General features: G+C 44.8%; 1 protein-coding gene across 2 annotated transcripts in view; it reads left to right on the top strand.

Annotated features, from left to right (window-relative positions):
- LOC144764017 (ribonuclease inhibitor-like) overlaps positions 1-14,307 on the top strand; it is a 168,094-nt gene that overhangs the window by 82,592 nt on the left and 71,195 nt on the right. For both annotated transcript variants that reach the window (XM_078650144.1, XM_078650145.1), the window contains exons 6-8: positions 2,636-2,806; positions 4,796-4,966; positions 9,620-9,790. In XM_078650144.1, the coding sequence (XP_078506270.1) occupies positions 2,636-2,806; positions 4,796-4,966; positions 9,620-9,790 (513 nt within the window). The remainder of the gene's footprint in view (positions 1-2,635; positions 2,807-4,795; positions 4,967-9,619; positions 9,791-14,307) is intronic.

Here is a 14,307-nt window from a genome sequence, read left to right as displayed (position 1 = left end):
TTCTCTGTGCCAAGGAAACTTACTGGAGTTGGCCACTTTCCATTCAAGCATTACAAAGGCATAGGAGTTCTCAAATTTCTTCTGCACTTTCACATGTTCCAGCCTTTATCTTAACAAAGCTTACAAAATTCTCCAGCAGTACTGTCAACAATCTCCAAAAGAAGAACAACCTGAATGTGAATATCCTAAACAACATGAGTGAGCTGGGACCCTGCCTGTGTGCGCAAAAGCTCAAGCTAGCTGACAGAATCAAAATTCAAGATGGCATGAGGGCATGTTAAAGCCAATAGTAGGAACCTCATAATAATTCCCAATGTACAACACAATGCACATTTGTGCACCCCAGCCTACATTATCACACACTTCATCTCCAAATGTACAACATAATGCACATCTGAGCACCACTGCTTATAACACTGCACTTCAAGACCAAGAAATACATTCCACACCTCTGTCTGCCTGTCTCTCTCTTTCCCTCTCTCTCTCTCATGCTTTCAAATGCACATCCCACACGTTCTGTTCCTGGCAAAGCTGTTATACTTTGTGAAAGCTCTTCCCCTCCGCAGCTAAAAGACACAAACAAAATCTTCAAAGAAACGTTCACATGCAGAAAAAATGATGTTGTACATTCAGGCTGGGGTAAATTTAAAAAAAACAGAAGTCAATTAAAACGATGGTGGTCAAAGGTCATCATGTGGTTTCAATACATGGGAGTGCCTCTAGCGCTACACTTGGGAATGGTACAGACCTGATCCAATTGTGTCTGTTGCGAGAGCACTGCACTTGCCTATTCTCAGATGCACCTGTAAGGTGATGAATTGGTTTCCGCAACTATGTTTGTTTGGTATAAAACAATAGTATGATTGGGTGGTTTTCCTGTGATGCCAGACTACCGATAGCTCACATTAAAAATGGTCAAGGACAAATTCCTAAAAGAAACAGTAGACGAGCCTGAGGAAAATGGGAGGAATGGGAATAAAGAAAAAGAAAGGAGGCTCCTAAAAGTGGAGAAAAGACATAGTTTAAAAAACCTTCCAAACCAAATGATAAATGCTACACCATAAATACGCTAACAGCAAAGCATGTCACAAGAAGGGGGCACAGGAAGGAAAGTATGGGGTGAAAGGTACAAACAATATAGAACTCTTTAAGCATTGCAACATACTCAAAAGACTAGTTATTTACCTTTTTGCAATGTGTCTAGGATGTCTCATGATGCATTGACTGGAAGTGATTTGTCCATATTATTTTCTTTGGGGAATAAATAATAGTTGTTAGTAAGGGCAGCCATTACTAAATACTTACAGATTGCACTGTTTAATATTTATACATCAGTGAATATCCCTTTCCCGGTGCAGCAGAGACTCAAATAAACAAGTGGAAATGCAGAATTTGTGTGCCTCACAAGCTGTATCACTGTGAAGTGAGGAGGGGGAGGTGAAAAACGGTACCCATGCATGTCAGGCACACCTGCAGTAACTGCCAGGGGCACAGTTTGAAGCTGCAAAGCCCTAGGCATAAGGAAAACAACTTCATAGGGTGGGGCATTAGTCTGGCTGGAGCAGGAGAGAAAGATGGAACACCACTAGAGCCATAAATGCACTTCACAGTCTGCTGGCAAGTCTGAAAACAGTGTGATGTGGGTGCAACAGTACTGAGGAATACAAAATAGTGATGGGTTGATTGCTTGAGTTAATCTCACCCACCGGTAATTACTCAACCGCATCTCAGTCCATCGCTTTTTTGCCCACCATGCCACCGCAGAGAGGAACCAGCCTTGGTCTTGCTTCTCCATTATAACAGAGGTGTAAGTGGTGAAAAATAAAAAAATCTGTGTTTGTAAAGCACAAACTATTCACCCTTACGAGTCTCAAGGCGTTGTCGTGGAAATTAAGTGAGCTATTGCCCAGAGTCACATGGTGCTGAGCTGAGCTGCTGCCAGAGCCGGGGATCGAACCGTGTACCCTGGGCTCCGAAGTCAGCTGTTCCTGGCAAGGCTGTTATACTTTGTGAAAGCTCTCACCCTCAGCAGTTTTGAGCTCAATATTAGGGTAGAGACTCATGATATTAGTGGTAAAAAGCTCTCATTATTACAATCTAATCCATGTTGCCCGTTTTCCTTGGGATTCGTAAAAAAGGTCCCACGTCCTGCTTCTGAAAATAAATCAGCTACATAGTGTGCTGCTCGCCTTCTCCATAATAACCCTCTGCCATGAAGCAGAATAAAGATCAAGACTGGTCTGCGAATGGGAGTTCTGGAAAGATAGCACAGGTAGATTCAGAAGGAGCCAGTATCTCTGAGGTTAGCCAGTGTCATACATGTCTATGATTCTCCTGTTTAGCCGTGATCTTTATTGGGGTGCGACGGGAGAGTATTGGCTACTCTCGGCTAGCTGACCATTGTCTTATTGCGATTTTCTATGAAGCATATTTGGCCCTGGCTTTAGATACAAGTTATTACTTATACAGGAGTTCTGTACCACTCCTAACATGAGTTACGGGGATCCATTACAACCTTTCCTAGAAAAAGGCTTGAAATTTGGAGCACTGCACATTGCCACAAAGCTTTAAGAATAATGGTAGCTTATGGGAGATGTCAGAAAAATGCAATATACTTTGTTTTTTATCCTCGCAGGATCTACAACTGTTCTCTCACAAGTTCATGCTGTGCCGACCTTGCCTCTGTTTTAAGTGCAAACACGTGGCTCACAGAGCTGGACCTGGGCGGAAATGAATTGGGTGATGATGGTGTAATACAGCTGTGTCAAGGACTGAATGATCCACACTGCAGGATACAGACTTTGGAGTAAGAAAGATTATGTTTTCTTAATTTTATTTATTTTAACTAACATTTATTTTCACTCGGGTACTCCCTTCTCGTTACTTGCTTCACTGTTAGCTGCACAATCCTCAGCATTATTTAGCTTATTATTATCGTGCATGTAGGAACTTGGGTTACTGGTTGAGGGAGTGAAACCCTACTCAAACAACAACCACAATTCTTGTCAGGGTCAAGCTCATGCAGACCCCAAATGAGTCTGCGCTTAACCCTCTAGTAGCTTGGCACAAAAGCAGTCAGTCTTAGCTTAGAGACAATGTGTAAAGTATTTATGCAGAACTTCAAACAGTAATAAAGTGAAAACTCAACATAAGGAAAATCCTACAACAATTTAGAAAAATAGAGACCAAAGCAACAGAAACCCAATAAGTAGAACCAGTGATATGCAATTTAAAAGAGTTCAGTTAAGTATATCACCAAAAAGCACAAAGCGCCATTCAAGGTTATCTGGCCATGGAGCGTGATTTTGCATGGGATGAATACAGGTCTAAGTTAGTCCAGCTGAATTACCTTCTACAGTCTGGCGCAAAGAGTTCTGTGCGCAGTGGAGGGGGCCACATGGTGTAAGGAGTGCTTTGCGGATGGTGTTGCCTTAGTGAGAAGAGCTGGCCAGGCATCACAGACAATTTTCGATGTAGCACAAAGTTCCTGTAAGGCGTCGCTGATGGTCGTTGCTGGAGTTTTGCGTTGACGGTCACCGAAGGCTGCCGATGCTGTAGATCTCTTGTTGCCGGCTATTGCTAGCGGTCGGTGTGGCACGAAGAGTCAGGTTCATCAAAGTTTGGCAGTTGGCATGGGCAGCAAGATCTTGAAGTGAAAAGGCCTGTTCACAGTAGGCAAGCGCCGAAAACTTCAGGTTTTCTCCTTTTCTTGAGAAGAGAGTTCAACTGATGCCACACCGGGACCAGGACCTGAGGGGCGCCACTTGGGGATAAGGAACTCACTCCGTCTGAGGCCAGTGGGGCTCAGGCCGGTGCAGTTGCAGGCTCTCGCAGCTTGGCGGATGCAGGGAGACCTCTGGAGCTTTATATGTTCCTGAAGCTCAGAACAGAAGAATCACATCAGCCTGGGATGAAGGGTACAGGTCCAGGCTTCATTCTCAGCAAGCATGGTAGCAAAGCAACCAAGTAGCAGGGCAGAAGAGAAGCTGTCCTTCTAGCAGCAGAGCAGCACAGCAGTTCTTCTTCTATAGTATCCACAGGTTCAGAGGTGTACAGAAGAGTTGGGTCTGAGGGTCCGTATTTATAGCTGGTGCCAGCTTTGAAGTAGAAGAAAGTTCTGGAGATTTCCACCCCCAGAGTAGTCTGAAATATCCCTCCTCCCTGCCCTGGCCCCAGCTTGTCTGGGGGCACAAAAGACTTGAGTCAAACCCTTTGTGAACGTGCTCAGGCAGAGGCTTTGTGATGTGCAATTGTGGTAGGTGATGGCTCCTCTCCCATCAAGTCGGAGATGGCCCATTCTGCTATCTCTTCTTTGTCTCACTGTCTGGGAGCACTCCACAAAGACCAACTGGCCGCTACACCAAACCATGTGACCGAGGATACTAGTTGCAGGCACCAATTGTTTGGGACAAGAAAATGCCAACTTGCTTGTCAGTGATTGTGTGATATGTTTAAGGAGATGTGTGTCCTTTGTTCTACTGAAAGGACTATTGTGATTTGTTTTGATACTATGTATGTGTTTGCTTTGTAGGAATAGCCTTCATATAATGTTCTCTGATATTATCTGCGTGTGCCATTGTGTCCTGCAGGGAAAGTGGTTGTGTGATGTGATCTTAGATGACTTGCACCTCAGTCCTGCAGGATCAGCCATTGTTTAATGTGTTTCACTACTATCTCTGTGTCCTGCAGGAAGGGCCACTATGTGTTGTAGACTTGCATGGGTGGTGCCTATGTTTTACATGGTTATGCAGTGTTTGATCTATTTTCTTTCTCTCTCCCTCTCCATGTCCTGCAGCCTGACTGAATGCTCCCTCACAGGTTTATGTTTCAAAGAACTGGAGTCTGTTTTCAGGACAAATGAATATCTGACAGAGCTGTTTCTTGCACAAAATGACCTAAGGGAATCCTTCATGCAACCACTGTTTGAAGGTTTGAAATGTAAAGGATGTAAAATGCAGGTGCTGTGGTAAGTAGGTATCTATAACCTCTGTCTTTAAGCATTTTAAATTCTGTGACTTAACCTTTCCCTTTGTGATCGTTGAAAACTCCTCAACTTCTAGTGCAGCTTTCAGGTTCTACTGGTGCAGATTGTTAAATTTGGGGGTCTCTAGTTGGCACAGGTAGGTACTTGTGACAAATAGGGAACCTTGGCTCTAGTCAGGGTAAGGGGGATACACTCCTAAAATAACCCCTGCTCACCCCCTTGGTAGCTTGGCACGGGCAGACAGGCTTATCTCAGAGGCAGTGTGTAAAGCATTTGTGACCACATACAGTAATCAAGTGACACCACTACAGATGGGCACCACACAAGTTGTATATTAAAAAGAAGTATTTCTTTATATAGATTTAACACAATACTGTACTTAAAATGGTAGGTTTAGCTTAGTTCTCTTTCTTCTGTTTCTCTGAGCTTGTGGAGCACGTTTTCAGCATTATGAATACTCTGTGGCTAATGCAAGGATAGACTAGGTACAGGAATACTTTGCTGTAATCTTGATTACTTGTGATATGGCAATAAAAGACAGTAAACCCATGAAAGCAAAAGAAAGTTTAAAAACATTAGCTCTTCAGCTGTTGATAAAATAAAGATTGAGAAGCTGCGGTCAGCGAAGGAGGCAAGTGTATTTGCAGGTTATTCTACTGTGGAGTTGTTCTTTGTTCTTTTAACATGGGGTAAAAGTGTGACTCAGCAGGTCCTAATTGAATAAGTCATTGCACTGTGTTTCCTGTTGGTAGGGGCATTATGTTGCGCCTGTTAATACTTTTTAAAATGTGGTTTTGTAAAGTTGAACGGTCTCCATGTTCCAATTCTACCTTTTAGTAGGTGGTCTTATATATTTAACTTGGATTAGGGAAATCCACAAGAACGAAACTTCAAGCTCAGCTCCATTTCTTATCCCTGTGTGCTCCTCGACACAATTCAAGATATCCTTTACATGATTTGCTAACACAGGACCAGGACAGACTATATTTTATCAGAGAAAGAGATTTTGTTAAAAAGATATTAGATCAGTGGTGTCTTGGCCTTCATGCAGTGTCTGAGTACAAGATGGCTATACTTGGCACATGATGGGGTACCTGAAAACATGACATCTGAGCCTGGCATATGGGAGGGTACCAGGGCACACAGCTACTATGTCTGGCACATGAAGAGGTTTTTGAGCACATAATAGCTTATTTAAAAAAATGGAATGCTAATACATTACTTACTAAAAATGAAAACCTGTCTTTTGAATACCTTGAAGTCGTAGATGCCAATCTTAACAAAGTGAAAGAATAAACAGAAAAAGCCAAATTGGTTTGGCTGTAGAGCAGAAGCCAGCGCCACATCCTGCATGAAGAAGGCACGGCACTCACATTAGCGAAAAAGCAGGAAGGACAGTGACGGAATCCAGTGCAACACTTGTACCCTTAGAGCCAAAATAATCGGATGGCAACGAGGGCTCAGCTGGCATTTTGGTGTCCATTGAGCTTTATCGCTACAAAGCACAAGCTTACGTGGAGGATAACTTCTTGTTACCCAGGCAGATTATGGACTGCAATAACTAAATGAATTTGAATGGGAATGTAAGTTAGCCCAACCATGCAAGGTTGTTCAATGGTATGATAGAAGTGAGCCTGCTTTTTGGCCGATCTTACATCTGCCAGTATTTTAGCTTCAGCACTTTTTAATCACAGTTTACCCTACCACAGTATTCTTGTAATTTGTTATGGCTGTTATAGACACACAACTGTTTTTATTGATGATGGTTTGTAATGTTTTAAATTAACTGTACAATAAAGTATGACCTTACCTAGTACCTGTCTTTTGAACAGAATTGCTTGCTTGTTCTTTGGTGTCCCTGGCACTGTCCCTGCTACTCTAGGTCCCATGAAACAAGGGGGCAGTGGCTCAACCGGGGGCATGGCATCAGAGGGGGTGCAAGGGGTGTTACTTGGGTACAGGTGTTTTCAGTCTGGTTTGTGGGGCAGTCTGTCGGATTTCACCAGGGATTTTTACATACTGCCAGACACACATACACACACACACACTCACACTGTCTCTCTTCTGTGTTTTAAAGGTCTCACAAAATGTTGGTTATTTTACAAAATATTGTGTTTAAGGACCCCTTACAATCTGTACTCCAGTTTATTTCTACCACTTCTTAAACTCCCCTTTGGCACTTCTTCTCGTATTTTAACATGCTATGCCAGCATGGTTGTCAGAAACCCTTAGGCTCACTCCCCCTAATATTACTGTCCAAGCGACGCCCTTGGCTGTAACATCCGTAAATAGGTATCCAAGAACCCTGTTTCCCCTCCTTCCCTATGGCAGGAAATAGGAGACATGTCAAGGGGTAAATATGGGTCAAGTGGCAACATTGCAATGTTGAGGGGACTTTATAGTAAGTGTGATGTCATGACCCTTATCCCTGCACAGCTTCTGGAGACAATTACTTCAGGCCGCACACTACATTTTACTTAGATGCTCAAATAAGATGAATGAATTGTCACAGAACGTTGTCAAATATCATCATAATGTTATATCATAGACAAAAAGCATGCAGAAATGCTGATATTGAGAAGTATTGCATTTTCCAGAAACCGAACACGTTCCTGAGGCCAGAGAGTCTCTGGCACAGACGTTCCGAAGGAATCTGGTGTTAGATCTTCACCCGTACCGTAAAAGCAGATGGGGAAACATGTTTGACCCGACCATGGTCATTTGGCAGAGACTAAAATCTCTGTCATCACAAATGGCTTTGCTTTTGTGATGTGTGTCTCTAACTTAAACAAGATTGACATTGTGTTAAATATCTTTGTGTTGCAATTGGAACAGTGCATTGTTATCTTCTATTTCTGTGAGTCATGAAACCATCACACCCATTGTACAAGTCTGGGGAGATATGTGCTTCTCAAATCCTTACAATGCTGCCAAAAATGGTTTAGTGTTTACATACATCAGGCCCACTTGCAAGGCATTGTAGTCTGACTTCTTGTTCTGTGCTCAGTACATCCTTGGAAGGCAAAGATTCATAAACCATTGTGAGCAACCGGATTATGGTGTAGTGCAGGATTATGGGGTAGTGCAGGATTATGGGGTAGTGCCGGATTATGGGGTAGTGCCGGATTATGGGTTAGTGCCGGTGTTACATTTTCATTCACATGTTAATTTACACTGTACCTTTAATTTCCTTTTGTTATGCTTTGAGTGTTCTTTAGAACACCTCTGGCTACTAGGCATCAGGTCAGTTATTCTGTTCCTGTATGCCAAGAAGCTACATTCTCTGTTGTTGTGCTGCTGATAATAAATTCTCTTACAAGCTTCAAACTGTTCCTGCCTACTGTATAACAGCCGGATTATGGGGTAGTGCCGGATTATGGGGTAGTGCCGGATTATGGGGTAGTGCCGGATTATGGGGTAGTCAGGGATTATGGGGTAGTGAGGGATTATGGGGTAGTGCTGGATTATGGGGTAGTGCTGGATTATGGGGTCGTGCCGGATTATAGGGCAGTGCCGGATTATGGGGTAGTGCAATATTATAGGGTAGTGCCGGATTATGGGGTAGTGCCGGATTATGGGGTAGTGCCGGATTATGGGGTAGTGCCGGATTATGGGGTAGTGCGGGATTATGGGGTAGTGCCGGATTATGGGGTAGTGCCGGATTATGGGGTAGTGCCTAGAACACTGTCACAGAACATCTACGATTATTTCAGAATCCACACTGCACCAGGGAGCAGGCAAAGGCGCCTCTTTGGGCAGCCGAGGTGTTGGTATTTATATATTGTCTACCAACCTAGGTCATAAAGAAATGTCCACTGGTAGCTGCTGCAAGCCCTCCGACGTTAGATTTACCTCCCAATTCTAAATCTGGCACAAAGATTTTTAAATGTTTATAAAGGCCCATGTCAACGCGGTGCACTGAGGACCTACTTATAGATAGAAAAATGTACTTCATGTGTTTAGTAAATTGACGTATAAATATAGAACAATATTCTTAGGGCCAGATTAAGAGTCTGGAGGTTTGCAATTAGCGTGTGCTTTTATGCATTAATTTCACTCTGCCTGATTTCTATTGTTTAGGTTTCTCCACAGCTTATTTTACCGGGTGTGGAAACACCTGACCACATTTTTCTGACCAGTAAATCCATACAGAAGAATTGCCCGAGGCCAAGTTCGATTCTTCTATTTTTCCTAACAGGAGAAAGCATACAGGCCATTCCCGACAGCTGTCCCTTCCCTCCCATACTCCACCCTTTTCCCTTCCCCCTCCCCCCTCCACATGCAGTGGCCTCAGCACACATTTACCACCTGTTTTGAGCAGGGGGTAAATGTGTGGGGTAGAAAGAGTGTGGCCTAGGGGATTCCATGTGGCTTAATGACGGAAAAAACAGTCTAAACAGCTGTTCCTCGTTTCATGAGGTACTACTCGTAATTGCCCGGTACAGGGGAGGTTTTACCTGGTGGAATGGGTAACATTGCACGTGGCTTTACCGTGGACCCTGTACTGCAACGCGGAGTCAGAGCCTTAATATCCATTCCTCATTCAAGAATGAATAACAAAGTGTGATGATTTTTGTTGGCCAAGAGGAAGACATCAATGGAAAGTGTCTCATAGTTTTATTTGACTTCCTGCAGGATAGACAGCTGCAGCCTCTCTCATTCATGCTGTGGCCTTCTCGGGGGAGCTCTCGGCGACAGTCTGTCCCTCACACATCTGTACCTGGGCAACAACGCACTCGGAGATTTGGGTCTACAGCAGCTCTGCCAAGGACTGAAGCACCCCAACTGCAAGATACAGACGCTGTGGTGAGTAGCTGATCCTTCCCCGCTGTGTGATGCCCACGCCTTCCAACCTTTGCAGTGATAATCTATTAAGTCCAGTTCCTAAATGTATCCCCCTTTTTCGTCAACGGTCTGTTCACCTGAGAGTCAGACCAGTGGTGTCCCAGTGCCTATCAAAGCTGGTTAGTACAGAGCGTCCCTTCTTATAGTTTGACAGTTTCTCTGGCTTCCTGTTCACATCCGAGAAACAGCACCAGGACAGTAATGTTGAATAGGTAAATATAATATAGATGTCAAATATATATTAGGGCAAAATGGGATCCTCTCTCTACCATAAATCATGTCTACCGTATGCAATGTAAAACTAATGTTTTTACGTCCGCTTGCGTCAGTGGTACTAGTCAACTTTTAGTCATCATTTTAAAACATTTCGGAAGCAATTTCCATAAGAATCAAAATTAAGGTCAAAACATAGCATCGCAGATAAAAATACATCCTGGAGTTGTGATGATCAGACACATGGGTACAACTACTGGTGAATGTTAGAATAGGAATCGACAAGTGATAGAGGTTTTCGTGATTCATCAGTATATCTATTACTGTATTGTTTTCTGTCCCATTTTGGGATGTATTTTGACATCTATTATCATGTCCAGACTGTATCAGATAAGTCCATTAATTCACTCTCCAGCTTCGTTTCGATGTTTGTGTTTCTTGTTCACATAGGACACAGCCTGCCTTCAGAGGTCTTCATCAGCAACAAATAATTCCTCATTTCTGGCAGCCAGGACGAACCAATCTTCATTATGAGGCGGAAGGACGCAATTTTTGGAAAGAAGATGGCTGGGCCTTGCTTTTGTGATCTTATTAGGTCTCGCCTAGCGTTGCAGTGCGCATGTGCTGCTCGCTTTACGAGGCATGCAGTATACACTATAGCGTGAAAGCTTTGTGGAAGCTCCACCCACTCTCCGCTCATGTTTTTGATTGGTTTAGGTGCTAAATACTGTCTTCCCATTGGTTTCAGCCTTGTTAGTCCCTCCTCCTGACGGCCATGTCTTCATTTCTATACTACCGTGGCTACTGGCCACATTACTTTAAAAAACAATTTTGTTCCCGCGGCTCCCCCACTCCCCTCCCGCAAGCTGTGACTTCTCAGCCCACCACCCCCCTCCCCCCACTCCTGTTTGTGACTTTTTGCCCACCCACACTCTTGTTTTAAATGCAATAGGACTCGCGTAAATGCGAGTTCTATTGCAATGCAAGTGCTTGTTTTTAAAGTATTGCGCAGTCCATTTGACATGTGTGTGATGTCTGACATCACAGCCACCGCCCCTTCCTTCCTCACCACATCTCTCGCTGCACCGTTATAGCGTCCTTGCAACCTCTATTCCAATGGAAAAGACAGTAAACCTATACAAGATGGCCACCATCTTCACCACATTGGGAACACTGCCGTTATTGTCGCTTTCGTAGATGTGAGCTAGAAACCAAACCATGTCTTTCCAATGAGGTCCAAAAATAAATGGCGTGTAGAGTATTATCCGATGCAACCACAAATGCAGGAGGGTGCTGGTTACGCCAGGTCTGGTCAGAGACGTAGATTTGCTTCGAGTCTCCAACTATCGCAGCGCCGGCCGCAGCCTCCACCCACGCAATCGGCTTCCCTAGTGGGGCATCCGCTGCTGCCTTCCGAAAACTGAGCAGACATGAGTGCGCCTTCGTTGCGAGCTTTGGTGGGATTTGGCAGGGTTATTCCAGCTGCATCCATGAGCTCCCAGCCCAGAACTTAAATTGTGCAGTATATTCGGGTGTGCAGTTGGCTCCGCTTTAGTATTTGCGACGGAAAGTTAGAAACTCCAATACATTCAAAGCGTGTTTGTGTCGTTTCCTAGTTTTTTCTCTCTCTGCAGTGTTCCTAATCTTGCGCTTACTGTACTAAAACACTGAAGAGGATCACAGTTTCAGTCCTATAAATCTGATTCCCCTGGTGTTTTCTGCCTAGTGCACAGGTTGTCGACATTCCAAGAGGGGTGGTTTGACAAGTGCTCACCTGTCAGTAGAGGGAGTTAGGTAATGGAAAAGTATTCATTTAACTGAGAAAACGGGAGACCTTCTTCAGCTTGGAAATAGGCATTTTTGTTTCTTGCTAATCCAATGCCGTACCAGTGTGCTGTCTGTTCGTGCACTGGTTTTCTTATGCTCCCCGAACGTTTGTTTACACTATGATATTGGGTATGCTTTAAATTTAATTAGTACAATTTGTGACCATACGCATGTTTTTATAAGAGCCCACACCGAGATTTGCACTCATTTACCCAGGCCACACCCTATAAAATGTTCACACTTTGCAAAGCGTTTGGGCAGAAAGGTGTTTCCTTCACACACAAGTACATTGAGGGATAGCACAAGCTTTTTCGTTGCCCCGCCTCTTTCTGTGCTCCACCCCTCACTTTTGTCCAGGGCCCCCTTGATGGGTCTGTAAACTGGTGCTGTCTTCGCCTCCTGGACTGCCGGTGCCTCCATAACCAGCTACCAAAAATTATAGCCACTAGCATTGGAACAAGGCTGTGCAGGTGAGGCACTGTAGCCGAGGCAGGGAGAACTCTAGCCGCTGCCCAAGTGTGTCACTGACGGGCTCGTTATAATCCGACAAGGTAATAGGTCTCACAATACTGAAAGTTTGAGCTATTACAAAACGTAATGCAATGCAAATAGCTCATACTTTCGATGCGATGCCTATTGCAGTGTATTTGCTATGTCACTGCAGAATCATACCAAGTGTATCGACTCCGCAAAAGAAGGTTTCACTTTTATTCCCTGGGTGCCCCCATCTAGCTGCTTGTGTCTGCCAAACTGTCTCGTGCAGAAACACAATGTTGCAATATCCATACTCACAGGACTACTCTGTACCAGTATGGCAGTCCTGCAGAAGAAAATGCGGGAATGAGATGGGTACCACCATTAACCGCTTGTCCCCTGTATCCCTGAACATGGTGACATGACAACAGTGGACTGGCAGGGTTAAAAGTCTTACGGAAATAATAATACCCTACAATCACTTGAAGCATATGCCGCAAGTCTCATCACATGTCTTTCAGAAACAAACACAAGAAACCCCGCAGCAGCACCACAGTGCCACATACCGGAGTATAACGCCATCCGTAAGAAAGCCAAGATTCGTGATGGAGAATAAGGGTGTACAACATTTCAACTTTTTTTTAATTTTTATTTTTTTATACATTTTATTTTTCAGTTTATACATCATAAACAATAACACACAACTGGCATCAAATCAGCGTATGTAAGCTGATCGACTGCCTCATTAGCGGCATCAGGGAGGGATCAGGCCCAAGGGGAAGAGATACAATAGCATACAATGAAAGCACCCTGAAAAAGGAGCCAGGCTCGGGGCTTCTGCAGGTGAGGAACATCACCAGGGACCACCCTCCACTCCTCGCCAGATCCAGACCCAATGGGTGTATCCAACCCACTGCCCTCACCGTCAGTTGTGCCGTGTGTGGAGAGTTCCTCTTCTGCCAGTCCTGACGCACACTTGACGCGCCAGGCCATTAAATCGTCCTGCAGCTTCTCATCCCTCCGAGTGAGGTCCATATGAGTTTCCTTGGCCAGGGAACACTCCCGAACATCTCTGAGTCAAGTGGGCACCTCCGGGGCCCTCTGCCCCATCCATGTTATCGCCACCCTGCACCTGGGGAGCACCAACATTAATTGTAGGAATTTATACAAACGTTTTTTTTTCTTGGGTTTCCGAACTAACGCCAGCAGACAAAGGGGTTTGAGTGCCATCCGAAGGCCTGTAGCTGCAACTATTCGCTCCACCTCCCCCACCCAGAAGCGCCTAACCAAAGGGCAGTCCCAGGCTAAGTGCAGGAAGCCCGCTTTCTCAGCGTTCCATCTAGGGCATCCGTCTCCTCTATCCCCAGAAATACTTTTCAGGAAAACTGGAGTGAGGTAGGTGCGGTGTAGAAAATTGAAGTGCAACAGTTTAAACCTTGCGTTGAATGGGACCCTGTGTGTGAGGTAGCCTATGCGCGCCCATTGTCTCTGTTCCAGTGTAAAGCAGAGATCCGCCTCCCAGGCCGCCCGCAACGGTGGCACCAGAGGGGCTGAATCCTGTTTCATAGCCCTATACAGGGGAGAAATAAGTTTACGCCCCCTGCCGCAGGAAAGGATGATGTCTAAGGTGTGGGTCAGTGGTGGAGCGTCTGGATACTGGGGCTAGGTGAGCTTCACCACATTTTTGATTCCCTGGAAGTGTAGGTATTGTCCCCGTCCAAGGCCAAAGGCCTCTTCTGCCTGCTTGTAAGAAAGGAAGGACTCGTTAGGGTAAAGGTCAGCCAGAACTTCACAACCACCCTCCCTCCAGGAGTGAAAGGACATGTACTACTCCATGTTGATGAAGGGGGCCAGGATCCAGATCGGTAGCTCCCTGTGAAAGGGTGCCCTCCGTAAGACCCTCTCAACAAACCGCTGCCATACGCCGGCCATGTGTCGCACAACTTAATCAGGGCTATCTGTAG

The sequence above is a fragment of the Lissotriton helveticus genome, chromosome 6 (assembly GCF_964261635.1).
Source record: "Lissotriton helveticus chromosome 6, aLisHel1.1, whole genome shotgun sequence".
In the NCBI taxonomy this organism is placed as follows: domain Eukaryota; kingdom Metazoa; phylum Chordata; class Amphibia; order Caudata; family Salamandridae; genus Lissotriton; species Lissotriton helveticus.
Note: the sequence above shows the minus strand (reverse complement) of the source record. Positions and strands in the feature narration are given on the sequence as shown.